Source organism: Xenopus laevis, chromosome 8S (genome assembly GCF_017654675.1).
Source record: "Xenopus laevis strain J_2021 chromosome 8S, Xenopus_laevis_v10.1, whole genome shotgun sequence".
Lineage (NCBI taxonomy): Eukaryota > Metazoa > Chordata > Amphibia > Anura > Pipidae > Xenopus > Xenopus laevis.
This window is the reverse complement of record NC_054386.1, coordinates 79,118,644-79,146,380: the sequence shown is the minus strand read 5'-3', so window position 1 is coordinate 79,146,380 and position 27,737 is coordinate 79,118,644. Positions and strand designations below refer to the sequence as shown.

The window sequence follows — 27,737 nt, the reverse complement described above, 5'->3', positions numbered from 1 at the left end:
TGTTTAAACTAGAAGAGAAACAAACAGAGACAACTAGTACTTGGTGTCAAAATGTTCCGCTATTGTGTTCTAGAGACTTATTGATCCCAATGGAATGCTTGGATATTATATGTGTGTGGGTGTTGTGGATATGTATGTAGCATATAATAGAAATATCCACTCTCTTGTTAGCTCACTTTCATTAATTTATATATGTGTGTGTGCAGACATATGTGTGTATAGATATTCCCAAACGCACATACTGTATCTATATCTTCACTGCCTCCCTTCCTCCCTCTCCCCCCTCTATCTCTTCCTCACTTTTCTCTTACCTCCCCTCCTCTCAGATCCTAGCATCCCTCATTTAGATACAAGGAAGAGGAGAGCACAGAGTGCGAGCGGCTCAGTGTGTATTTACAGAGTTTGAGCCAGTGTGGCTTTGTGCAAGTCATACATACTGGAGGCAAGTTCATTGTTTGTGTGTAATTGTATGCCTTTAGGATACTACTGGGAATCAATGAATAATTGTACATAATGTGAAGTAATGTGTGCGTGTGTGGTATTATTGCTCCAATGTGTATGTGGATAAAAGTTGTGCATTTACATACTAATATGTTGTAGTTAGGTGTTTGCAGTGGGTGTTTGTTAACTGGTTGCTGAAGCTAATAATTTACACACATTCAGGCTTTTTTTCAATTTTATTCCGTGTGTGTCTTTCTTTACAACAGTTGTGTAATACAGTGTGCTTTGTTTGCATGTTTGTAGAAATGTGTTTGTACTAGTTGTGGGCATGCGTCAATTCTACACATGGATTATTGCTGCAAGATTGGATTCATCAGCTGCTTATGACAGGTAAGTGACACCACACTGTGTTGCACTCTGACAGCTTCTCACCTTGTTACTGCACAGCTTACACTTACTGCAGTGATACCGTATCTTACACTGTTGTGCATTATAGGCAGTAAGGACCAAATACTTGAGTCCTGCAATGATTTTATTATAGATTGCTATAAGGACAGAGAAGGACACAACAAGGGCTAGGCTACACGTGGAGATTCGGGGAGATTAGTCGCCCAGCGACCAATCGCCTCTTCTTGGGGCGACTTATCTCCCCGAACTACCTTCCGGCAAGCTAAAATCTAAATCACCGATGGGATGGCACTCAGAGCGCTTTGTTTTCTGAAGTCGCCTCACGAGGAAACTTAGGACGACTTTGGAAAACGAAGCTCCGAGTGCCATCCCTGCCGGCGATTTTGATTCTAGCAGGAAGGCAGTTCGGAGGATTTGTCGCCGGGCGACTAAATTTCCCTGAATCTCCACGTGTGTCTCTGCAGTAATGGGGGGGGGCATGTGGACATTTGGAGTGGGACCTTTTATTGTTTCGGTGAATGCCTTGCACTACCTGTACTGTATTGTCAGAATATAATTAAAAAAGTACAGTTAATAATTAAACAGTCTGTGAAGCAAGACAGGTCACTAACATTCCCCAGTTCTATTATGAGCGTTAGTGAGTATATTTTACTGTCTGAACTGGGCACTTGTCTGAAAACTTCTCCATAAAAACACATACTACTGCATATAACAAAAAACATTTTAGGTGCGTTTATACACATTATGATACAGCAGTACATTGACTATACTGCAGCTAGAAAACAGCCACAAGGAAACCATGAGCTACTTACTAGGCTATTGAGACAGATAGGGGCAGGTTTACTAACGCTCAGTTCTTTTTACTGTGTGTGAAAAAAAGTTTAAAATTTTCCTGCAGCTCTTTTCACATCCATAAAAAATGTATGTTTATATTTGATCACAATATTTGGTCACAACGTGTGCACTTTCACCCTATTTACCAAAGCATGAATGATATGAATACTAATGGAAACTTGCTCTCATTCAAATATCTTTAGTGTTTGGGCACTAGAAAAAATTGCTGCCAAGAAGAAAAGTGCAAATATCAAGAAGACGAAATTTTGATCACTGGTGAAGAAGCTAATCTCATTTTTGCCATGTAGAAAAAAGAGAAACAGGATGATTTTATGCCCCACACAATGACCATCCACAAACTCAGACATTTCATGCTTTACAGTACAGGTATGGGATCCATTATTCAGAAACTCTTTATCCAGAAAACTGAATTACGTGAAAACCATAACAAACAAAATCTTAATTAAATATTTCAAAATTATTATTATTTCATTTTTTTCTCTGTAATTATAAAACAGTACCTTGTGCCTGATTCCAAGTAAGACATAATTAATCCTGATTGTAGGCAAAACAATCTTATTGGGTTTAAGTAATGCTTAGATTATTTTTTAAATTATTTTTTAGCAGACTTAAGGTATAGAGATCCAAATTATAGGAAAGATCCCTTATCCAGAAAACCCCAGGTCACAAGCATTTTGAACAACAGGTCCTTATACCTGAAGTAGATTACGGTATAATTACATATCATGCTCTGTGTTATAATCAAATACCGTTTATTCACAATTGTTCTGCACATTTCGCTGCTCATATGCGGAAGCCAAAACCTGCCACTTATTCACTACACCCACATGCTGCTGCAAGTGAATGTGATAAAGTCATTCACTGTAACATACTAATGATATCATATACATGCACGGTATATATCATTATAATTCCTTGCTATGATCTCGCCCAGATGTGAACTGTGACCTCAAGATGTGGAGTCACCTGGCTGCTCTCGTCCTGCTGCTCTTGGAGGTAAGATCTCGGTGTGAAATAGCTTAATCAGTCAGCTCTATGCATGTTATGAGCTTATTTATTTTTGGTGTTTTATTAGCTATTATATTAGAATAAGTATTAAGCCACATAAGACTGTAAATGATACTGCCTGGGAGCTAAAGGAATCGTATCTGCCTCTTTTTATTGCAGTTCCCTCTAGTTGCTCATATAGACTTTATTAACCTCCTTTATTTAGCCAGACATGGCTGAACCATTAGGATTCCAAAATGAAATAAAAAAGAAAAAGGGACCTTTCAATACGACTAACATAAAACTCTCTTTCTCTTTTGTAGCTTTGCTTTTATGGTTTGTTTACACATTTGATATTTTGCATCGGATTTTGTTGGACTTCCATCTTTTTGTTTAAAACCACAGACATAAAACTAAACAAAGAATCTGAGTATTTTAAGATGATTTGTATTTCATTTAGCCTTGTCTGTGGCTTAATGCAGAAAATTGACCACCAACCAAAGCTGACACTCAAGATTGTTATTGTAAATCAACCCTTACAGACAAAAACACCTGAATACACAGACCTGTAAATTAATTATAGAGGACATTGGCATTGATAATCATTTTTCACAAATGTTATAGACAGTGGTTGAGTAGGACAATGTAACGTTTGTTTTCATTCGTAATTTTTGGGACACCTAAGGGGTTGTGCTATGTTTTCGCATTTAATAATTGTTTTTTTCTTGTTTGCCACAGTTCTGTAATGGAACTGAAAGGTCCTTCTATAGGTCAGGACTCATAGGGATAGATATAACAAATGTTATTTGTGGCCAAAAGCACTTGCCCAATGCCACTGCCTGCCCTCTGCATCTTGTGCCATATTTAAAATCTGGCAAAAGGTGCAGAGCACAATGCTTTTGGGCATAAGATATCCGTGTACATACCAACATGTTCTTGTGGTCACTCCCTAGCCAACATCCACCTGCTGCACACCACCTTACCACTCTGAATGCAGCACTGGTATAAGCACACAGCTCTGAATTCAGATTAAGGCTTTATTATTTATAATCCATTCTAGAAACACAAAGACCTGTGAATTAACATGCAACCAATTTGTGCCCTTTTTGCACTTTGCCTGTTGTCCATGGCTTTGTAAATTAAGATTTTATAACCAATTGTGTAAGTGACTGATGTAATACTTTCTTCATACAGAGTTAAAGAGTTACATGAATATGCATTTCCCAAACATAAGAAATAAACAGGTTTCAGATATGTTATTGCTATGAGAAGCCCATTGTTGTGCTAAATTCCTTGTCATTTTGATTCAAACAGGACTATAGGAAGGTCCTATTAATAACAAGAATATGGTGTCAATGAGTATTGAGTATGAGTAGCCCTCAGTTAAAGTGGACCTGTCAACCAGACATTAAAAGCTGTATAATAAAAGTCCTTTTCAAATTAAACATGAACCCCAAATTCTTTTTTTATTAAAGCATTCATAGCTGTTGTAAACTCATTTAAAAATCTCAGCTGTCAATCAAATATTGCCTGCCCCACCTCAATGCCTTAGGCATAGGGGCGGGGCAAGCAATTACTTTCACTTTCCATTCCGCACTTACTAGATGTCACTGCCCTCCCTAAATTTCCCCGTTCTCTTTTCCATTTAATTGTGTAACCAGTGCATAGGGATGGACGTCGGATCCCCCATTCTGGTGCACAAACAAGATTCTGAGATGATGCAAAGTTTGCCTTAATAACAGTGTCCACAAAATGGCTCCTGCCTGCTTGCTATAATTATGAATTCCCAGAATGAATGAAAGAAGATTCAAATAATTTAAACTGTGTAATTACATTTCATTTTGCTTGACTAACGTAATAAAATAGGATTTGGAATATTTTTTTGGTGACGGGTCCCATTTAATCGTATCCCTAGCCAAAGGTCTCCCCCTGGGGGCTCTAATCTTAAAGGGATCCTGTCATCAGAAAAGATGTTTTTTTCAAAACGCATCAGTTAATAGTGCTACACCAGCAGAATTCTGCACTGAAATCTATTTCTCAAAAGAGCAAACAGATTTTTTTATATTCAATTTTGAAATCTGACATGGGGCTAGACATTTTGTCAATTTCCCAGCTGCCCCTGGTCATGTGACTTGTTCCTGCACTTTAGGAGAGAAATGCTTTCTGGCAGGCTGCTGTTTTTCCTTCTCAATGTAACTGAATGTGTCTCAGTGGGACATGGGTTTTTACTATTGAGTGTTGTTCTTAGATCTACCAGCAGGGCCGGGCCACGCCGGCCAGGCGCCCCAGGCAACCCAGCCAGCCGTGGCGCCCCTTCCACCGTGCGTGCTGGAAGTACGTGCGCATGTGCGCTGACTGACCGGCACCGCTTCCGGTAAGCTCTCCTCCTGTACGCGCACGCATGCGCATGCGCAGGCACACAGACAGTACGCAGGACTGAAGAGGAGCGCACTTAGCCGGACTAGGGGTAGGAAGCGGAGAAAGGTACATGCCTGGCGCCCTCCAAGCTTTGCGCCCTAGGCACTACTCTGCCTACCCCTAGTTCCGGCCCTGTCTACCAGGCAGTTGTTATCTTGTGTTAGGGAGCTGCTATCTGGTTACCTTCCCATTGTTCTTTTGTTTGGCTGCTGGGGGGAAAGGGAGGGGGTGAAATCACTCCAACTTGCAGTACAGAAGTAAAGAGTGATTGAAGTTTATCAGAGCACAAGTCACATGACTTGGGGCAGCTGGTAAATTGATAATATGTCTAGCCCCATGTCAGATTTCAAAATTGAATATAACAAAATCTGTTTGCTCTTTTGAGAAAATGATTGCAGTGCAGAATTCTACTGAAGTAGCACTATTAACTGATTCATTTAAAAAAAAAAAAAACATTTTCCCATGACAGTATCCCTTTAATAAAAGTGTGCTGAATGTTTTTAAATGAAATACAATCAGTGAAGTCCTGCTGCTTAAAATTGCTTAGAAGCTTCCTTGATGTTGGGAAACCCTGGAGATACCATCATCATCGTTCATTGGCAGTAGCTCCAGGGTTCCCATAGCAAGTTCAGTCAATGGTTGCACAAGATTTGTTCCCAGAGAATGCAAACACTGTTTAAACACATGCTCTGGATATTACACAACCAACATAGTTTGCCCCAGATTATATCAAAATGCATCTGATTTGAAGCATCCAATGCTATTGTGGCAGATGCAAAATAGAGGTATAGTGCAAGGTCAAAAAATTGCATAAAATCAACATATCAGACAAGCACTCCTTTTATTACATAAGATTTTTTTTTTCAATATGGAACCCAAAAAAAAATGTATCTGTATGGAAACACAACAATAGGACGGGGAACACATTTAACCAGTGTAGTGGGCACAACTGCTTCTCCATAAAAATTCTGTTGACTGCAGAGGAATTATTTTAAAATGTGCAATTTGTGTACTACTACTACTACTACTACCAAAAGCACTAGTAGCCTTATTATTACCTATTTATAGTTGAGCTAAAGTCCCATTGTAACAATATGTGTGCTCACATACAGCTATTATATATACTGCTAGAACTCGTGATAACCAAAGTTATTACATTTTTTTTATACATGCGTTACATGTGCTTACTTTACGGTGAAATGGCAACATATTGTGTTTTTCCATTAGTTTGCTACAGACAGCTAGAAATCATTACAGAGACCAGTCACACAATATAATGATAACGGCCCAGCATACAGTACGTAATTTATGATTCAAGGACCCAATGCGCACAGTAAATGTTTCTGCTTCTATTTTTAACAATACACAGCAAATGAATGTGCTGACATCTTTTCACAGAATGCTAAAATGAATCATATGCTGTTCTGCCTTTTTTTAAAACTACGGTGTATCATGTCAGGCATTACCTGTGGCAAAGGAGAATCAGAATAAGAATAATATAATATATATATAATATATATATGCTTGTGTGCAGTTGAATGAACATGTGCTCATTAAATATTATTAGACTGCAGATATGTATCTCAGCTACATGCAGAGCAATTATTACTAATCCTATGGGAATTCCGTATTAGACTCAATTACAAGTACTAAGCAGGGGAAAGCCAGCATGCATCTAATAACTTTGGGTATTACAAACTTCCTCAGGGGAGAGAGAGCACCACACTTGTTTATTAATTTAACAATCAGCCAGTTCCAGACTTATTTACCAACAGGATTCTAATGCATTTACATCACATTGTTTGTTTTGACAAAACAGCAAAACCTCAAAAGAAGAGAATAAAATGAAAAATAATCATAGTAATAACAAAATAAGACATCAGATGTGTTTGTCTTGTTTTTAAGTGCCACATGTGTTATAGGTTTTTTTTTTATATAATATTTCCACCTATGTTCACCCTGGGTCCCAAGCCATTTGTCTATGTTTTAGATTCTCAGAGATGACATTGAGGTCTGGTGTGGAAGGAAAGCCATGCAACCTAAAACTTTCTGCTCTTTCTTGAACAGGGATAGACGTAGCTTTAATGTATGTTTAGCACCACTGTTCTTCTGCAAAATTAATCTTTTTCCCCATAACTTTAAGCCAGAAACGTCCTACACATCCTCTATCATATATTAATTCACCATTGTTTTAGGGTGATACTAACTCACTAAAAAAAACTACTCAAAATATTATATTCAGAGTTGATAGGTCTGCTTTTCTAAATAATTGTTACTTTAAGTTCAGGTTGTTGTACCATATTAGCCAGTCAAAATGTTAAAATAGCGGCACAGAGATGCAATGAATATGTTGACATGCTAAATGGTCTTTTGTTAAAGGACAAGGAAAACTTTAAAACAAACAGATCTCATCATTACAGTCTAATTTCAAAGTTGTACAATGCACTTAGAGCACCTCCAGAGTATCTCTATGCATTGCACTATTCCAAGCCTTTCTTTTTCATAACGGTTTGATGTCACTGAATCTTTGACATTGTTCCAACCCAGCAGCCCTGAGCAACAAGCAAGATCAACTTAATGTATTCCATCTTTGTTTAAAGATCCAGAGACATGGGCTGTATTTCTTTTTGCGTTCCCCTGCGATGGAGAGCAGGAGAGATGCATTGCAAAGTAATGTTGGTTAAAACGCCTGTGCCTACTAATAGAGCTTAGTAGACTCACTTTTCAACACCCATAGCAGTGATTAGCATTTTCCTTTCAGCTGCAGGTAGAAAAAGTAAAGCTAACATATAACTGGTTACAAGGGTTTACTGCTCCGGTGCAAATTTGCCCAGTTTTGTATGTGTCATATACGCTGAAGAACATTTTATACATTGAGATATTATAGCAACCAGCATTGCAGTTTCCAAAAATACAGATTTAGAACCAGTGGCATCACTATAGAGGAAGAAATGTGACTGCCCGGGGTTCTGGGATTGACTCCTATGTTGGGGGGCCCATGACATGCAAAATCACAGATCACCCTGTAATTTTTGTGCAATGCAGATGACGATTTTGGCCAGGGGAAGGGGAGCAGAAAACGATTTTGATGTGAGTCTGGGACTCCTAAGTTTACAGTGCTGTTTAGAACTAATTCTGTGTGGGCAGCTGTGTTCTCCTCTGTGTTTCTGTTTGTTGCCTTGTGCTTAATGTGCCAGTAACAAACTGTGTGAGAGCACAGAACAATGCAGTGGATACACACAGACAGACTACAAAGGACAGCACAAACAGACAGTTTGTAGACCAAATTTGTCAGTGTCAGTACTGTTTACAGCCTAGATTGTTTGGTTGTTTTGTGGAGTCTATTTTCTCTGTCATTTACACTGAGCATATTTTCCTTACGAAACTCACCCTGCCAGTTAAGTATAATTAATATCCTTTCTCCATTCTCCTGCTTATTTAAGTTTGGCTTCTGTCTTTTCCCTGACCCCATCCCAAAAGGCTATATTAACTCTTTTCTAGCTTTCTCACTGCTGTAAATACATTTAAAGTACAAGCATAATATGGAAAATGTAGTAATAAATTTATGTTCTGTACTTCAGAACAGGGGGAAAGGCCCAATTTGACCAGAGTCTACTGGAGAAAAATCTGATACAACAGCGGTCCAGTCCAACACTGCAGAGTAGATGATGAATCTCTGTTACTGCAATGTTTGATCATTATCTGTAAATGCTGCTATATATTATATTGTAATTGTTATCACTAGTTTATGATCTCATGTTGCTCTATTGTATAATAACAGGAGTGTCACACCCAGACAGTACAGGACACAGTACATGACATAGTGCAAGCCTGGGAGAGATACCAAGAAGAATGCAATGAGCGGATGAGGACTGAGCCCCCATTGAGTGGTAATATACATACAGTAAAAGCACTGGATAACATGCAGGCAGCAAAACCATAAAAAGATTTCATATTTGTCTGTTCCTCAGCAGTCACACACATAAGGCACACAACTCTCAGATATGGGATTCCCAATCCAGTGGGCATGAGCAGGTCTGCACTGGGAGTCAAAATAGACCCTGGCATTCCAAGTACACAGAGGCCCAAATAGTCCTCCACCAGCCCACTGAATAGTGACTTTCTATGGGACATTACAGCAGCCCCTCTGGCATTTGCCAGAACCCACAGATTGCCAGTTGGGCCTGGGCAAGAGGTGAACTTCTCTCTGAAAAATATAAAAACATGTAGAGTTTTATTCTAGAGTTATTATTTCCAATAATAATTATTAGGGATTGCCAAGGGACATGGCAAATTGCCTTTATAGGGCAAAAAAAGTGAATTGCCGTTTTTACGGCATTCATTCTTCAAAGGATATTATTATCTTTTTTACTTAAAGAGAATATGATACCTGTAAATATTTCTATGTTGTGCTGTTAATTTGTAAGTCTTTATTAAGCCGTTTATGTGAACTATTGTGATGATACTTCTTGTATCAGAGGGGCACAGGAATTCTGGGTAATACTGGGAGTCCTGAATATTGTTTAGTGGCTCCCTTAGTGGTCCAAAGCAGTAATTGGGGGCCCCAGCCTGGAGGCCACCTAGGGTGAGATGGAGAGATTGCATATCTGGATTCCTAGATGTCCAGCTTGAAGGTCAGCTGTTGAGTTAGCACTCATTTGTCACACTAGATATTTTTGTATCTATAACTGAATATCCAGTGCAACAATCCTTTCATTTAACCCTGTTAAGAGCAAAGGGGGTCCCTGAATAATTATTGGACATTTTCATGGGGGTCTGAAAAACCGCAATCTACTGGTATCTTTGTTTAAGAAAGAAAAGTAAATGGTTGCTATTTGGATGCTGTTAGTGGGTTATGATTCATAACATGTAACAACAGCATTATTCTGGAAATGCTGTGGCAACAAAATGCCATGTAATGCTATCTTAAATGTTAACATAAACAACTATAGAAAAGGACTACTTCTTCACTACAAGCTTCATACTACACTTAATTATTTGCAGTCATTATGTATTAGTATTTGGTTCCCTTAGTACTGCACACAAACATCCCGTGAAAAAGCGTGTTATATACTGTAATTTGGCACATGGTAAATAATAACACCAGAGCAGTTCACTCATCTATATACCTCATTAGTGTGTGAACATTAATACCTGACTGTAGCTTTTGACCTTGTGTTTTAGGTGTATTCTGCAATCGTACATTTGATTTGTATGCATGCTGGGGAGATGCCCCTGCCAATACGACAAAAGCAGAACCATGTCCTTTCTACTTACCATGGCATGCAAAAGGTAATTACATGTACATACAGCCAACTGTTTGTGTTAACGAGAGACATCTTATGGTTTCTTTGTTCTAAATCACAAGAGAAAAGAGAAAGAGCTGACCCATATATCTGCACCCTCCCACCCACAGCGTCCGAAACTCATGTGTATTAGTTAATTAAAACGTAACTTTTAATAAGACATTAAAATTGATGTCCAGTGTGTACCATTAAAAAATTGGTTAGCAGCAGGAAAACTGATTGACCCGGGCAGGATCAGAGGGTTCCATAAGTTGTGAGTTATTGCGGCTATGAAATGGGCTAGTGCTACCAGCCAAACTTACCGTTTAGCATATTCGATATGCCCTAGTGATAGAATAGAATGGAGTCGCCGGCCACATCAACCGATGGATTCCACTTCCCGCCAACCACTTCACCCATTTAGAGATCCCTCCCATAGAGTGGTAATCTAGGCGCACTCGATTAGTTGATGCCGGTAACTCAAAACCATGACTGTACCACAACACTTAGAAAAATATGTAGTGTGCCTCAGAAACATCAAACCCACAATTATGCTGCTGATACTGGCCCTCGGATCCCAAAGAGCCTCCAACCCCGATGACAAATCCCGCAATTGGCTGGTGAAACGCGTGTCAGGCGCACTTTTAGCGACCGGCTAGGCAGGACTACATATAGGGACTAAGAAGGGCAAGATGTACGGATTGGGAAAGAAATCGCTGTGGGTGAAGGAGTTGGAGTCTCTTTGGGATCCGAGGGCCAGTATCAGCAGCATAATTGTGGTTTTGATGTGCCTGAGGCACACTACATATTTTACTAAGCGTTGTGGTACAGTCATGGTCATTTAAATTACCGGCATCAACTAATCGAGTGCGCCTAGATTACCACTCTATGGGAGGGATCTCTAAGTGGGTGAAGGGATTGGCACGGGGAGTGGAATCCATCAGTTGATGTGACCGGCGATTCCATTCTATTCTATCACTAGGGCATATCTAGGGCCGGATTTACATAGCGGGCATCCCTAGGCCCGCTGACTTTCACAGCCCCCATCCCCTTCCCTTTATTCTCACAAATTTTCATCATTGGTTTCAGAGCAATGGGGATTGGATTGGATGGGAAATTTAAAAACCATTGTATCTCCTGTACATCCCCAGTATTTCTGAACCAATGTGGGTGTGGTTGGACAGCCTGCTGCCCCCTAAAATCCTGCCGCTCTAGGCCCGGGCCTTGGTGGCCTTTCCACAAATCCGGGCATTGGCATATTGAGTATGCTAAACGCTAAGTTTGGCTGGTAGCACTAGCCTATTTAATAGCCGCAATAGCTCACAATTTATGGAACCCTCTGATCCTGCCCGGGTCAATCAGTTTTCCTGCTGCTAACCAATTTTTTTATGGTACACACTGGACATCAATTTTAATGTCTTATTAAAAGTTACGTTTTAATTAACTAATACACATGAGTTTCGGACACTGTGGATGGGAGAGTGCAGATATATGGGTCAGCTCTTTCTCTTTTCTCTTGTGATTAATTATCTGACTCTGCACACCATTTTTCTGTGACTGATGGTAGGTGCTCCCCAATACCTAACTCTCACGTGGTTTCTTTGTTTACACTGGGGATTAGCATTGTTTTCTCCAATAGTAAACAAAGAAATTGAACCACTTGTAACCACTGCTAATCATTAGTCCTAGTCTACATGTATTGGCATGTAGCTACTAAATGTATTCACAATATTCCTAAATCTCTTGTCTTGCATTTGATTGATTTCACACACACCCTGACCTCTCACCTGTTTCATTCTTTACACCTGACCTTTTTTTCATTCTAAGTAAAGGAAGGCTTTGTATTTCGTCGTTGTGACACAGATGGTCAGTGGGTGCGAGATGACTCAAACAGGTCATGGCTTGACCTCGCTCAGTGTGAGAACCATGAACCAGAGCAATCACAGGTAAGCATTGCAATTTATCTATAATAAGAAAACAACCTACCAAGAAACTCCATTCAGAAGGCAATAAATAAACTTGCTTTGCCACACATTTTTTACAGGCAGTTAAACAACTTGCACTTATGTTAAATACTCTTGACCAATTTTTATATTTTAAAATAACAAATCTACACTGACATTTGGTTCTCTGTCATATTTAGATTTCAACGTGCTTAAACTGGAAATTCGTTTTTTTTAGTGTGACATTGTTTGAAAAATGTAAAAAGGAAAAGGAATTATGCACTTTGTATAGCTATTTAGTCCCCATATTTCATTATTTTGTAAAACCGACTTTAACATGAACAGATTTAAGCATGCACTTTTGCCCTACATGAGTTGTGAAATTGAATAAGTTGTTCTGATTTGATTTTAGTCCTATCATGTGGCACATCAACAATTCCAGCTGCTTACTTGTGGCTAGCACTAAGAAGGAGGGATGCACCAAATCCAGGATTCGGTTGGGATTCGACCAGGATTCGGCCTTTTTCAGCAGGATTCGGATTCAGCCAAATCCTTCTGCCCGGCCTAACCGAATCATATTCCTAATTTTCATATGCAAATTAGGGGTGGGGAGGGGAATTCCGTGTCTTTTGTCACAAAACAAGGAAGTAAAAAATGTTTTCCCCTTCCCACCCCTAATTTGCAAAGGCAAATTAGGATTAAGATTCGGATTCGGTTCGGTATTTGGCCGAATCTTTTGCGAAGGATTCGGGGGTTCGGCCGAATCCAAAATAGAGGATTTGATGGATCCCTACTAAGAAGAGAGATGTCCCCTAGACACTGTTACAAATAAGTCATAAATGACTTTAGGGACATCTTGTAAAGTTATAAGATAGATACCAATGTTTAAATATTTGACTCCCATGCTTAACAAACATGGGCTGGTGCAATATCATGGATAAGCAAGCGCCAGACACTTGTGCAGTTTTAGTATATTTTGAAATTGACACTAGGTTGTGGCCAGATAGAGCAATGTCAAAACTAAAATATAAAATAGGTGCATTGAAGGGGTCACATGAGGAAGTGAGAACAAAAAGTGCAAGCGGCATAAGGCTCCTCAAGGAGAATGTCAAGGTGTGCGAGAATGATGGTAGAAGAATCATAGGAGAGTAAGGAGACAAACTTAGGCCAATGAATTATATGTTCTAGCCAATTGTATAGTAATTTTATGGCGCTCGAGCTAGGCCATAGTATTAGGATGCCAAAGACACCTGACCGCCATTATATGTCCCACCCAGTCCCAGCTCCGCTCGCCCCCTAATCAACTCAACCATCCCCCCCACCCTGCCTGCCTTTGCTCACTCCTTCCACTTGCCTGCTAGCAGAGCCAGAGTTACAAAGGTCAGACTAGCGATGAGCCCCGGGTCCTAGTGTCTTCTCTCCATTGTAGATAGGCACGCACCTCTTCTGCCTACCCATAGTTCCATTGTTGCCATACAACAGGGGCAGATTTATCAAGGGTCGAAGTGAAAATTCGAAGTAAAAAAATTCTAATTTTGAGCTATTTTATAGGCCAAAATTCTATTCACATTTAAAAAAAAATTACTATACGACTATACGAATATCGAAATTTATCATGTACTGTCTCTTTAAAACTTCAACTTCGACCATTCGATCTAAAACCTGCCAAATTGCTGTTTTAGCCTATGGGGGACCACCTAGAACCTATTTGGAGTCATTTGGTGGACTTTGAAAAATCAAAGTTTTTTAGGGCAAAAACTTTGATTCAAACCAATTCGAATACAGCCTATTCATCCGAAGTTAAAAGCGTTGATTTTTTTTTAAATAAATTTCAATTGGACTTTTTTTTATTCGAATTTCGAAGTTATGGAAGTTCAAAAAAACTTCCATTACTTCGAAATTGGACCCTTGATAAATCAGCCCCATAATGTGGAGCAGATTCCATATTCTGGGTCTTTGTTACGGCTGAGCATTTTAGATAGAAGAGAGAAAATTCTAGGCCCACATGAGTTTATAGTCCAGCTATTTCAGAGAGAATGAGTTACCTCCAATTAAATTACACTATTTCACACAGTGTTTTGTTAATGCCCTCCGGTTGTTTCTATTATATCTTGTTTATTTTTAATACGATGACTTTAGTGGAGCAGCTTTTCTTTAGTTCTAAGCTCTGACGATTCATAATGACACATGTTCTTTGATAATGAATGTTGTTTTTCTGCTCTTTCAGCATAAGACTTGGATCTTGTCCCAGCTACGTGTGATGTATAGCGTGGGATATGGGATCTCCTTGGCTGCACTCATTGTAGCTGTGTTTATACTCACACAACTCAGGTCTGTGTCAAAACAGCTGCACCATATTTACTTGGCTTATATGACTGGGCTCTGTCACATCCCATTTCAGTATCACATTCGCTTCGGCACTGGCTTATTCCATTTAGAAACTTCTCTCAAACAGATGTGAAGATGGTGAAAGATAATATGTGGCATTTTTGCCTGGTAACCAGAGGGCACTTGTTGCAACATCCCTGTCCAGTAGTTATGATTGTTCAGGCACTCGGTCGAATGAACAGAAAATAGCGTTTGGTTAGACATGCAGTATCTGTCTTTTTGGCCTGCAGATACAATGAAGGATCAGCCAGTGTATGGCTACTTTAAGAGTCAGGCCACACGAGCAGATTCGGGGAGATTAGTCACCCCAGCGACAAATCTCCTCTTCTTCGGGGCAACAATGTCCCTGAACTGCCTTCCCCCTGCCCTCCGCCGGCTAAAATGAAAATCTCCTGCGGCAATTCACACGCAGTACTTTGTTTATTGAGGCAACAACTTTGGGAAACAAAGCGCCGCGTGTGCATTGCCGCAGGTGATTTTCATTTTAGGGCATGGGGAAGGCAGATTGTCACACTGAAGAGGAGGAGATTTGGCGACCAACCCCCCCCCCGAATGTGCTCGTGTGGCCTGACCCTAACTGTAATATAAAATGAGAATTTAATTGCTTATTCTGCATATGTTTTGGCTATGCACATTAGTTAATCACACATCCCACACGCAAGGCTGCTTTAAGTTACCAGTGGGCCCAGGGCAAAGATCTATGCATTTAGCAGGCTAATGTAAATATAAAAAGGTAAGCAATAAAATAAGCAATGCAGAGACCTCTCATTGCTTGAAAGCAAACAGACGCTTACCCTTCTCTACCCGGACACCCACAATAAAGAGAAGTCTACAGATTTTGGCTTAAGTGGTAGATCTCTTGCAGCTGATTACTATAAGTGAGTCTACTATTTATGATAAATGCAAATGTGATAGCTGACAAAAGTCTGATAATGGACCCCCTTGTTGTGGTCGGCCCAAATGCCTTTTTTTGCAAATGTTTACATAATGGGGCATAGTAAAAGGAATATACTGTACAAGGTATGATACAAAGTCTATAGTCATCTTATACTAAAGGCATGTATTTCTAACAATCTCTGTAGCACAATACCATGCATTAATGGTGTGGAAATAACAATGTTTATTTCTTTTACACGAACAATAGGCGTTTGCGCTGTACGCGAAACCTGATCCACTGTAACCTGTTTGTGTCATTCATACTTCGTGCGGTGTCCCTGCTAACACGAGACGCACTACTAAAACAACACAGTATCATGACACAAGAAGAAGGAGATCCCGCCAATTTTCTGAGAGAGAGAGTAAGGAGGATTGAATTGAATATCCTTACTGGTATTTTTGTGTCAACACAAAGGACTGGGTTGTGTGTGTGTCTGCTTTTATATCCCTTATTAGTAATGTACCCTTATTTCTTCTTAGACACTAGTTGGATGCCATGTGGCTCAGTCTATCACACAGTATTGTGTAGCTGCTAGTTATTACTGGTTGCTGGTGGAAGGCTTGTATTTACACAACCTGCTTGTTGTCTTGTCATTCTCCGAAGAATCTGTGTTGCCCCGTTACATGCTGCTGGGCTGGGGTGAGTGTTTTTTTTAAGTGAAATTGGTATGAAATGGGAAATTCATGTGTCTATGTTTAACATGCAATACCAACACGTATTACTTCTACTTGGTTAAGCACGTTGATGCAAATACTATGATAATCATGTTCAGGCACTTTATTATTCTTATTTTATCAATATGTTACATTTAATCTTTAGACCCACTGTCACCAGTTTTGTGGTAGAGAGAAAAAGCAAACCTTAATAAAGAGTACAATTAAATTATATTTAATATCATGTCAAATGTATGCATTTTCTAGTAAGTGAGGACAGACACACCAACTTCTGTGTGAACAGTAACTTGGTTGCTTTATAGAACTCAGCATAAACACTTCAGCATAACATGGCTGCAACAGTGCCAATACGTATCCTACAACAGAATGTATTATGCATGTAATTGCCACTGTATTTTTTCCTGCCGTGTTTTTTTTATCAGACATGAACCCAGCACTGCATGTATCCTGCCATGTGTTCTGATGACTAGTGACGGGCAAAAAATTGCGAAAATTCTATGAACGACAATTTATTTTTGACTCGTAACAAATTGCGCAACAAATTCTATGAATGACAATTTATTTTTGACTCGTAACAAATTGCGCAACAAATTATTGACGCACAACAAGTTTTTTTCAACCATTAGAGTCTATGGGCTTCATTTTCGCAGTGAAATATTTTGCTCGTCACTACTGAGAACATTATATACAGGGCCAGATGTCCCCCCAAGGTAGCCCAGAGGCCAGTGTCCTTGCCTTTTTGGCGTTGCCGCAAATCTGGGCCTGGTTATACATTAAGTTGCATTTAACTTGTTGTGTGTTCAGGGCTGTTATAACTGAAATTGTCACTACAATTATACTGCAAGGTGTTTTGGGAGGTATGACTGCATTAACCCTGCCACGTTTTCTGTTGTATTACTGAGTTATAATTGGTCTAAGGGCTCTTACACACGGGCCTTTGTTTGTGTGCTCCCCTGCATTGCATTTTCTTCCATTCAGCCGCGGGGGAGCACAGGAGTAGACGCACTGAATTACTGTCAATGGGGCTGTACTCACATAGACTCATGTAAAACGCAGGTTGGGACACAGCATGTTGCATTTTACCTGCGTTCAGCGCATACATGTGTCTGTGTGAGTACAGCCCCATTGACAATAATTCAGTGTGTCTACTCCTGCACTCCCCTGCGGCTGAATGGAAGAAAACGCAACGCAGGGGAACGCACAAACAAATGCCCGTGTGTATGAGCCCTTAGGATACTATGAAGGAATGTAAGTAGAAATTAGCCTCCCCAAACACAAAAATTACCCTCCACCTAAATATCCTAGAAGCTGTCCAGGGACATTTTCAGTCTAATAACAACGGGGGTGGTCAACGCGAGGAAAATGTAACATTGCTTCTGTGATAGAGAAGCAAGAAATAAAAACAATTACCTCAACTGCCTGCCTTTCTATTTAATGATAGGGTTATACATAGAAAATAATGGGCAACAATAGATAGGGAAATGAAGGGATATTCTGATGCCATCAGTGAAACAAAATAATGTAGAAATTGTGATACAGTATTTATTATTTTTTAACTGAATTTATGAGTTACAAATTGTACTATGTTTCAGGAGCACCTGTTCTGTTTGTTGTCCCATGGGTGGTGGTGCGACAGTTATATGAAAACACAGAGTGAGTATAAGACACAAAGTGAAAACTATAATATGAAATAATATAGCTTGTGCTGTCTCCATGTTATAAGCTTACATGAAAAAAAGCATACTAGATTGATGTGTTCTTGACATATGAGCAGGGCCGCCATTAGAAATCACGGGGCCCCGTAAACAAAATTTTTGGGGCCCCCTGGGCCCCGCCCACACTGACGACCAAGCTCCGCCCCATATGCCGCCCACTTCACATCGCAGTTAAAAGACCACACAGACATCAGCGCTAAAAAAGTAACCCCCCCCACACAAGTTATAAAAAGCTATTGATGGTCAGGGCCCCCTTATAAAAACTTGGGGCCACAAAAAAAAAATGTAAAAAAAAATGTTTTTTAAAAAAAACATTGGTGGCAGGGGCCCCCTTATAAGTTAAAAAAAACTTGGGGCCCCAACAAAAAAAAATGTAACAAAAACTGAAAAAAACAAAAAACGTTGGTGGCAGGGGCCCCCTTATAAGTTAAAAACAAATTGGGCGCCAAAAAAAATGTAAAAAAAAAGTTTTTTGAAAAAAAAAAAAAGTGGCAGGGGCCCCCTTATATGTTAAAAAAAAATGGGGCCCCAACAAAAAAAATGTAAAAAAAACTGAAAAAAACTGAAAAAAACAAAAAAACGTTGGTAGCAGGGGCCCCCTTATAAGTTAAAAACAAATTGGGGCCCCAAAAAAAATTAAAAAAAAAAGTGGCAGGGGCCCTATATATTAAAAAAACTGGGGCCCCAACAAAAAAAACTAAAAAATAAATAAACATTGGTGGCAGGGGCCCCCTTACAAGTTAAAAAAAATCGGGCCCCCTAAAAATTTTTTAAAAAAAACATTGGTGGCAATGGGCCCCTTAAAAGTTAAAATATAATTAGGGACCCAAAAAATGTTTTACAAAAAAAAAAATACACAAACTGGTGTTCAGTAGAATTGAACTCATGGCTTCAGTACTTCAACTTCGCCTCCTTTCGTGACTTTGGGTCTTTGCGCCACTTCAGGACTTCGGCTTCTGCTGTTTTCGTGACTTCGGGTCTTTTCAGCACTTCGGGACTTCGGCTTTTTTCGTGACTTCGGCGCATCGGCTTCGGCTTTTCGGCACTTCCGCATTCGGCAACGCAGAGGGAGGACGTATGGCTCGGGCGCTCGTAAGGCGCCCGGTACGCTTGTCCCCCCTGTCCCCCCTGTCCCCCCTTGATGGCGGCCCTGCATATGAGAACCAGTGGCGTAACATTTGGGGCCTGAGTCCCCAGCAAACATTTTTCCTCTCCCCCCACCACTAGCACGGCCAAAATCATGGGTCATCTGCGATGAGCTTAGCCCAGAGCACACTGAACTTGTGTGTGTTGGAGACTTTGAAGGCCTGTATCATTACTGTTACCCTTAGGTCGGTGCAGTTAGTTCAGTATATAAAATGTGGCATTTCTAGCCATATTAATTGTTAGAGTTTAGTTCCCCTCGAAGACCTAATTCACATTCAGTTTTTATATGCTATCATAGTAACATAGTAAGTCCATCAAGTTCAACCTTTTTAGTCTACATATAACTTGCCTAACTGCTAGTTTATACAGGTGAAAGGCAAAAACCCCATTTGAAGCCTCTCCAATTTGCCTCAGAGGGGGAAAAATTCCTTCCTGACTCCAAAATGGCAATGGGACTAGTCCCTGGATCAACTTGTACTATGAGCTATCTTCCATAACCCTGTATTCCCTCACTTGCTAAACACCATCCAACCCCTTCTTAAAGCTATCTAATGTATCAACCTGTACAACTGAGTCAGGGAGTGAATTCCACATCTTCACAGCTCTCACTATAAAAAAACCCTTCCGAATATTTAGGCGGAACCTCCTTTTTTCTTCTAATCTGAATGGGTGACCTTGTGTCAGCTGGAAAGACCTACTGGTAAATAAATCATTAGGGAGATTATTATATTATATATTATTATATATTTATACATAGTTATCATTACACCCCTTAAGCGCCTCCAGAGTGAACATCTCCAACTTGGCCAGTCTTTCCTCATAGCTAAGATTTTCCATACTTTTTACCAGCTTAGTTGCCCTTCTCTGGACCCTCTCTAATACAATAATGTCCTGTTTGAGCATTGCATTTGCTGTCGTTGTGATCCAATTGTTTGACCCTTGTCAAACAAGCTGATATTTTAGTGTACAATATTGTGTGAGATGTGTTCTCAGTCCATGTTAGGTATGCCCTGTGGCAGGTGAAAAATAACTATTGACCTGGGGATGTTAGGTGGTTTCACACTCCCACAAATACAGTATATTCCTCAGGGCCCTTAGGCAAGGAAACAGGAGGTGAGGGGCCTTGAGGGAGTTCTAGTTAGTAGCTCATGTAAAAGCCCACTATAGGAGTGAGAGCTTGGCATAGGGTAGCTAGTAAATCTTCAAAGAAGAAGTAACAGTGTACCATGAGTAAAATCTAATGCAGTCTGCAGAGGAAACCTAATCAGAAATGAATTTACCGCAATGAATCAGCTGATCATTACTGCCCAAGTTAGTGTGAAGCAGTAAAATGTGCATGTGAAGCCCAAGTACTCCTCCAATACTACAGCAAGAGTCTAGATCTAAAGTAAAGGCTACGGTAATTGTCACACTGAGAGTGCAATACTTCCTCCAAGTTCTTGCAGGCTGTATGGGAAATAAAGTCCAAGTAAGTGCTGAATTATGTGTCAATTGTTTGAGCTCTCTACAATTTGGGGTGTGCACTAGTGGCATAAATTGTTTGACTGGGATTTAAAAAACTGTTTGACTGGGATTTTTCAGTCCAATCTCTGCTCCACTTCACTCAGCTGGAACATATACGTTTCAGTGCATCTACAAAGAGATGAGGAAGGGGGCAAGTCTGCTTCTCTCTTCCTGCAGAAAAAATGCATGCTGAAAGCAGCGGAGCCAACACTCTGTGCACTCTTGCCCTTAGCCATGGTACATGGTCTGTATTTTCTCTCTTTATGACACTGAAAAACAGTATATAATGTACAATTTGGCTGAAAAACAGAATATACTGTAATGTACAATTTGGCTGAAAAACAGAATTTGTTGCATTGAAACTGGGAAACTACAACAAGCAAGTCATTATGATAACTAACAAACAATATTTTAGGAATGCAAAGTGTCATTTTATGTATGCTATTTTTCTTTATGAGTATTTACAAAGAAAACACATACTGTATACAAATGCAGACATTTTCTTGCAGGTGCTGGGAGAGGAATGACATTCGTTCCCATTGGTGGATCATTCGATCGCCGATCCTATTGGCTGTGTTGGTCAGTGAAATTTAAACTGAATTCTCAAGTTCTTGCTTTGTCAGAGGCCCCCATACACGCAGGCATGCACAGAAATATACTTGCACTATGCGCTTCTTGCATTAATATACCTAATCTGGTATGGGCCAGAATCAGTTTCAGATATCATAGTTGGTCTGCATGCCTTGAGAAGGTATAAGTCTAGTTGTGCAATGCTACCTTTCTACCATATTTATTTATGTTTAGGGAAGCACAGAATCCTTGGTGCTTTACAGTAGAAGACTTCTGTGAATTTGTTATTCATAAGTGACACTCCAGTAAAGAGAATTCATGAACTCACTCAATAACCCATATTCCTTTATCATATTACTAGATAAACTTCTTTATCTTCCTGCGGATAATTCGGATTCTGGTGTTGAAGCTACGAGCTAATCAGATGAGGAGAAGTGACCGCAAGTACAGGTACGTAAAACCTGGTGCATAAAGCAGTGGGCAGCCTTTTTAGTTCCCCAGCAGATTACCACCGCCTTGGCCCTTGATTACAAGTTTATTACAATATGCTTTATGATGGACTCCATACAACAGAGCATTACACACCAGAATGCACTTGGATTATTAATGCTTATTTACACCCCATAGAGAACCCCTGCCTTTATTTAATCCTTTCCTGGTAGTTTAAATATATATGAATGTCCTTAATTCTTATTTTCAACTACCTCACTCAAAATTCTTATTTTTTTAAAATAATTGCTTTTTCTCTGTAATAAAAAAGAGTAGATTGTACTTGCTAGTAACTAAACTGCATGATTCCATATTGTTGGCAAAACAATCCTGTTGGGTTTATTTAACATTTAAATGATTTTTACCAGACCTATTATATGGTTATCCAAATTAGAAAAATATCTATTATCCAGAAACCACCAGGCCTGAGCATTCTGGATAAAATATTCTATACCTTTGTAACAAAGTAACTGACACAACATATGCCATCAGGCACAACCTCTTATAAAACTTCTTCTCACTTCTGTTTTTTTGTTCTTTTTTTGTCCTTTCTATCACAGAAATAGGGATAAGGAGTCTTTTAGAAGTCCCACAGGTGCAAGAACTGTAGCCCTAAGGTTCCATGAAGAACGCCTTATAGCTAGGGCAGGCTGCAATATTCTTCTTAAACCAGATTAAAAATCCAAAGCAAGATGTAGAGCACATGGCTGTTGGGCACAAAAGCATGTATGTAGCTGAAGCTGATGTATATCATGAAAACATAGTTAGACTAACTTTTAATTGAATGTAGACAGAAGTGTTCTAAGGCTAATTGCACTTGGTCCTCGTTTTTTATTTTTATTTTGTTTTGAAGGATTGTAATTTTAACTGATATCTGGTTTCTAGGGTAATTAAGCAAAATGCTGAGAGATATACAGTATTAAGAGGGCCTTAAAAGAAAGATAAGCAACAACAACAAAAACAACAGTAACAAAAACAGTTATTCCCAGTCTAAAGGGCTCATTTACAAACATAAGTGCAAATTTGAGGAGGAAAGAAAAAAGCCTCTCCAAAATATATATTGAACAGCTGTTTGAAAGCTGAATACATGAGTTATAACCTTGTTATGGTTGTTTTTCTGCCGCCGATGTAATCCATTAGGATTTATGTACCACAAAATAGAGACAGACCTCAAACTAAGTGTCTGTCATCATTACCTCTTGTTTGCCCCTTTCAACCAGATTGGCCAAGTCAACGCTGACACTCATTCCACTTCTTGGCATTCATGAGGCAGTGTTTAATCTGCTACCTGAGGAGAGTGCGAGGGGCGGTGTGAGGTACGGAAAACTGGGGGCGGAAACGTTGCTCAGCTCTTTCCAGGTGAGTGCACCAAGAACAACAAAATAATAATACCCACCATCACTCTGATAGATCTTTATAATACGCAAGAGCCATGAATATTCAGAAGTATATATCCTAATGGGGTTCAGTGGTATCATCAGTTATAATTGGCGCTTAGGCATGTCATTGACCCACTGAAAATAATGTATCTGCTACTTTCAACTATAAGGCTGATGCCACACAGGGCCCGGCTGATCCTCCTTCTTTCTTGACTCCACCCAGAACCATTACGTTGGCCCAGGTGCAGGAACACACGGCCGAATTCCAGCAAACTCTAGCGTTTCAGTGTCAGAATCCGCTAAGACTGGTATGAAAGGGTTAGGCCATTCGGTTATCGCTCTATGTGAGCAGCCAATAGTTATATATTTATATAGACATATACAAGAGGTCCTCTGCACTCAACCCATTATCAATATATTTGAGACATTTTTGGGGTTATGTAATAAAAGGCACTAAGTTTGCCATGGGGCAGTAACCCATAACAACCAATCAGCAGGAGTTAGCGTATACTAGTCACCTGTTTAAATGCAAGAATCTTATTGGTTGTCATGAGTTACTGCTTCTGGGCAAACGTATTGCCTTATATTACATATGGGGGTTTGTGTCTTAATCTACAAAAAATCCCCTCCCTTTTAAACAAAACAGGGATTGTTTGTCCATATATTGCAATATATTTAAGCTGGCCAACTACATCAAAGTCATCCCATATCTGGCCAGTTCTACACTCAACTTGCATCTGATTAATTCAGAATTCTATTGCTTCACTATACATTCTACACAGGGACAAAGTTTTACCTTCAACTTCCTTGCTGCTTTCAAGTTTAAAACTCCCAAACATGGCTGCCCTTTTATTAGACACCAGTGGGATGGGTGGGAGCTACAACGTTGGATTCGATTTTGGATAAATGATGATGATTTTAACCCCTAAATACAGTATGCTTTGCAAAGGAGAAAACAATTTGTAAGTCTACTTAGAAACAAATACAGAAATCCATAATGTGGTACAGTAATAAAAAAGTTTAAAGATTGCCTGCCTTGAGGAACCCACAGCAACCAATCATATGCTGACCTATAATTGCTATCTGTTGATTGGTTTCTATAGATTATAGATATAGTACTTTCTAACATTCATAAAATGTTATAGAGGTACTGAACTTAACGGATAAAAAGGGGTAAATGGAACAGGGTTTTTCCAAAGGAAAGAGAGAAATTAAAGGGTTGTTCACCTTTAGATTTACTTTCAGTTTGACAATAGACATTGTTTTTAATCTTTTTTTATGGGTTTTAAGCTGTAGATTTAAGCTATTTATCTTAATTTGATCTTTGAAACAATGAAAACCAACTGCAAAGTTGCTAGGAAAAAGAGATTCTATAACATACTAAGCGTTAACTTAAAGGTGAACCACTCCTTTAAAGGCGCGGTTCACTTTTAAGTTAACTTTTAGTATATCATATAGTAGCTAATTCTAAGCAACTTTTCAACGGTCTTTCATTTTTCTTTTTTTTTTTATCATTTTTGGATTAATTGCATTCTTCTTCTGACTCTTTCCAGTATTCGTATGGTGGTCACTGGCCCCATCTAAAAAACAAATGCTCTGTAAGGCTATAAATGTATTGTTATTGGTATTTGTATTACTTATCTTTATATTCAGGCCCTCTCCTATTCGTATATCAGTCTCTTATTCAAATTAATGCATGGTTGCTATGGTATTTCGAATAAAAAGCTAAATAATTCGAAAACCACAAATAATAAAAAAGGAAAACCAATTGCAAATTCTCATAGAATATGATTCTCTACATTTTACTTAAAGTTAACAACCCCCTTTAAAGCTGTGCAGGGGAGTGGTACCTTGTTAGATGTAGGTAGGCTGGAGTGAACTGAGGAATGACTCTCTTTTAATTGGCCTTGCCTTCTAGAGACCGTCACCTCTCCAGTCCATAATGAACACTGCCGTGAGGCTCAGCAACCACTCCTCCTCTGCCTCGCCATTCTGTCAATCCCTACACTGGCTTCTGCTACCTTTCAGAAGGAAATTCAAATTAATGACCCTGACATTCAAAGCACTTCATAACTCTGCCCCTCCTTACATTTCTGAACTCATCTCTATATACTCACCCAACTGCTTACTATGCTCCTCTGCTGATCTGCTACTCAACTCTTCTCTCATTACCTCCTCACACGCTCGCATTCAAGATTTTGCAAGGGCTGCACCCCTCCTCTGGAATTTTCTTCCACAGTCTGTCCGACTTTCTCCCAACCTTTCTGCTTTCAATTTTAAATTAACTTTGAGTATGTTAAAGAATGACTAATTCTTAGCAACTTTTCAATTGGCCTTCATTTCTTATTTTTAATAGTTTTAAATGATTTGCCTTTGTCTTCCAGCTTTCAAATGGGGGTCACTGACCCCATCTAAAAACCAAATGCTCTGTAAGGCTACAAATGTGTTGTAAGTGCTACTTTCTATTACTCATCTTTCTATTCAGGCCTCACCTATTCATATTCCAGTCTCTAAAGGTGGCCATAGACGCACAGATCCTTTCATACGAATCGAGGATTCGTACGATTTTCGGATCGTGTGTGGTGAGTGCCGACATCTTTCGTCTGGCGGAGACAGGTTTGATTTTGACCCGACCGATCCCGCCAGAGCCCATTGCGCATCATAATCAGATCGTTCGGCCGAACGTTCAGATTGCTCCTGATATAGCCATGCTTGTTAATGGCATATCAGGGAAAGATACGCTCGTTTGGCGATGTCGCCAAACAAGCGGATCTTTGCGTCTATAGCCACCTTAACTCCAGTCAATCTATGGTTGCTAGGGTAATTTAGGAAATTGCAAATTGGAGAGCTGCTGAACAAAAAGCTAAATAACTCAAAAATCATACTAAAAGGTAATTTAAAGGTGAACCAGCCCCTTTAAAATGCACTTATTTAAAGAAGCCTAACCTCACTCTGCTTAACTACCAAATGCAATACCACATACAGTCCTACATCTCTCACCTACTTAATTCTGATCTTTCTCACTCCCACACCTTGTGTATTACTCCCTTCCCTTTAGATTGTAAGCTCTTTTGCACAGGGCCTTCCTCACCTTTTGTACCGGTATTGGTTGTGATGTTTGTAACTCCATATGTTCAATGTATGTAATTCATGTGATTTAGTTGTATAAACACATTTACTTTACAGCGCTACGCAATATGTTGGCGCTATATAAATACATGTTAACAATAATAATAATAATAGATGACTGAATGGACATAAAGATAAATGGCTTAACAAAGAGTCAATATGAGTACTTTGCTATGTAAAGCAATGGAAAATTTCCCACTTCTGACCCTACACCTACTGGCACGACCTCCTCAGTATATCACATTCTATACTGAGGTACAAAAAAGTGTGAAGCATCGTCTAAACAGAGGAATGTTTTGCTCCTGATCAAATTGACTATAGTGTGGATACAGTGTGTGAATGTTATAGAGACCTTAGATTGTAAGCTTCACTGGGGGAATGATATGAATAATATGGTTAAGAGGTGCAAAATATAAAGTATATACACAATGCTGCACAATAAAGTTCAACAGTTTTGTTCCTAATGACAGTTATATATTGATGCACCAGTGAGTACAGGTTTACTGCAACAACTTGTGTTTTCTCATGCCTTATATTTCTCTGTGCAGGGACTGCTAGTGGCTGTTCTGTACTGCCTCTGTAACAAAGAGGTGAGAGAGCACTTCATCTTCGTTACTTATATTTGCAGCTCTTGATTACAGTTTATACACCTAACACCGTCTGACATTTCCTGTAGGTTCAGGCTGAGCTGCGCAGAAAGTTACAGGGTTCTCTGAGTGGCAGAGGGGTTTCATGTACAGCACGGCCACTCCATCCACCCCATGGAAGACCACAAACGGCTGAAGATCTGATGTCTGACAGCTCAGAGGCTACTCCATCTGGAGCCCGGACCAGTCAGTGCTGACCCAATTACTGCTTCCTCTAATCAACCCCTCAACATCAGTTTATTTATTTATTTATTGTTATCTTGCGCAGAAGCACAACTTAAAAGAGTTGTGAGTGATTACAGCATAGTTTGAGTTGGTAATGTCTCAGGTCTAGATAGTTCCACAAACATATACATATATAGCATTACAGGAAAGGTAGCCTCACAGTGGTGTTTTCTCTCATTTTACCCCTACGTTCAAGCCTACAATTACTGGTTAATAGTTTTATTTTAAAATTGAAGAAAAAAGAAATAAAACTGGCAAAATACTTAAGGGCTCATTCATGGACTCAACTTAAAGGAGAAGTAAACCCCTCAGTAAAAAAAAAACCCTACCGCTCTACCCTACATAGACCGCTCCCCCCCCAGCCTAGCTGCTACCTCAGGCAAATACCCCTAACTTTTTACTTACCCCTCGATGCAGATTCACAGCATCTGAGTTCACGGCAGCCATCTTCTTCTTTTCGGTCTTCATTGGGAAGTTCCATATCGGTGCAGTTGGTTTTTGTCAGCTGCGCATGCGCCCAAAGTCACGAAAATTGCCGAAGTGTCAGAAGAAGACCCTATGAAGACCGAAGAAGAAGAAAATGCCACCCGTGAACTCC

General features: G+C 39.6%; 1 protein-coding gene across 1 annotated transcript; it reads left to right on the top strand.

The window, feature by feature from the left end:
• Positions 1 to 383: 383 nt before the first annotated feature.
• gipr.S (gastric inhibitory polypeptide receptor S homeolog) lies at positions 384 to 27,496 on the top strand. Its single transcript, XM_041575162.1, has 15 exons — positions 384 to 831; positions 1,887 to 2,070; positions 2,639 to 2,700; positions 8,891 to 8,999; positions 10,294 to 10,401; positions 12,222 to 12,340; positions 14,565 to 14,668; positions 15,870 to 16,023; positions 16,142 to 16,301; positions 17,929 to 17,989; positions 21,210 to 21,279; positions 21,632 to 21,720; positions 22,980 to 23,118; positions 26,816 to 26,857; positions 26,944 to 27,496. Exons 2-15 carry the CDS (start codon positions 2,016 to 2,018, stop codon positions 27,109 to 27,111), a joined length of 1,440 nt encoding a protein of 479 aa, XP_041431096.1. The 5' UTR covers positions 384 to 831; positions 1,887 to 2,015; the 3' UTR covers positions 27,112 to 27,496.
• The last annotated feature ends 241 nt before the right edge of the window (positions 27,497 to 27,737 follow it).

Excerpts from the sequence above, each read along its gene's own strand:
- gipr.S (XM_041575162.1), top strand. The coding sequence starts at position 2,016 with ATGCCCCACACAATGACCATCCACAAACTCAGACATTTCATGCTTTAC. Across the intron at positions 10,402-12,221 it reads CTTACCATGGCATGCAAAAG|TAAAGGAAGGCTTTGTATTT; the intron begins GTAATTACATGT and ends TTTCATTCTAAG. Across the intron at positions 26,858-26,943 it reads ACTGCCTCTGTAACAAAGAG|GTTCAGGCTGAGCTGCGCAG; the intron begins GTGAGAGAGCAC and ends CATTTCCTGTAG.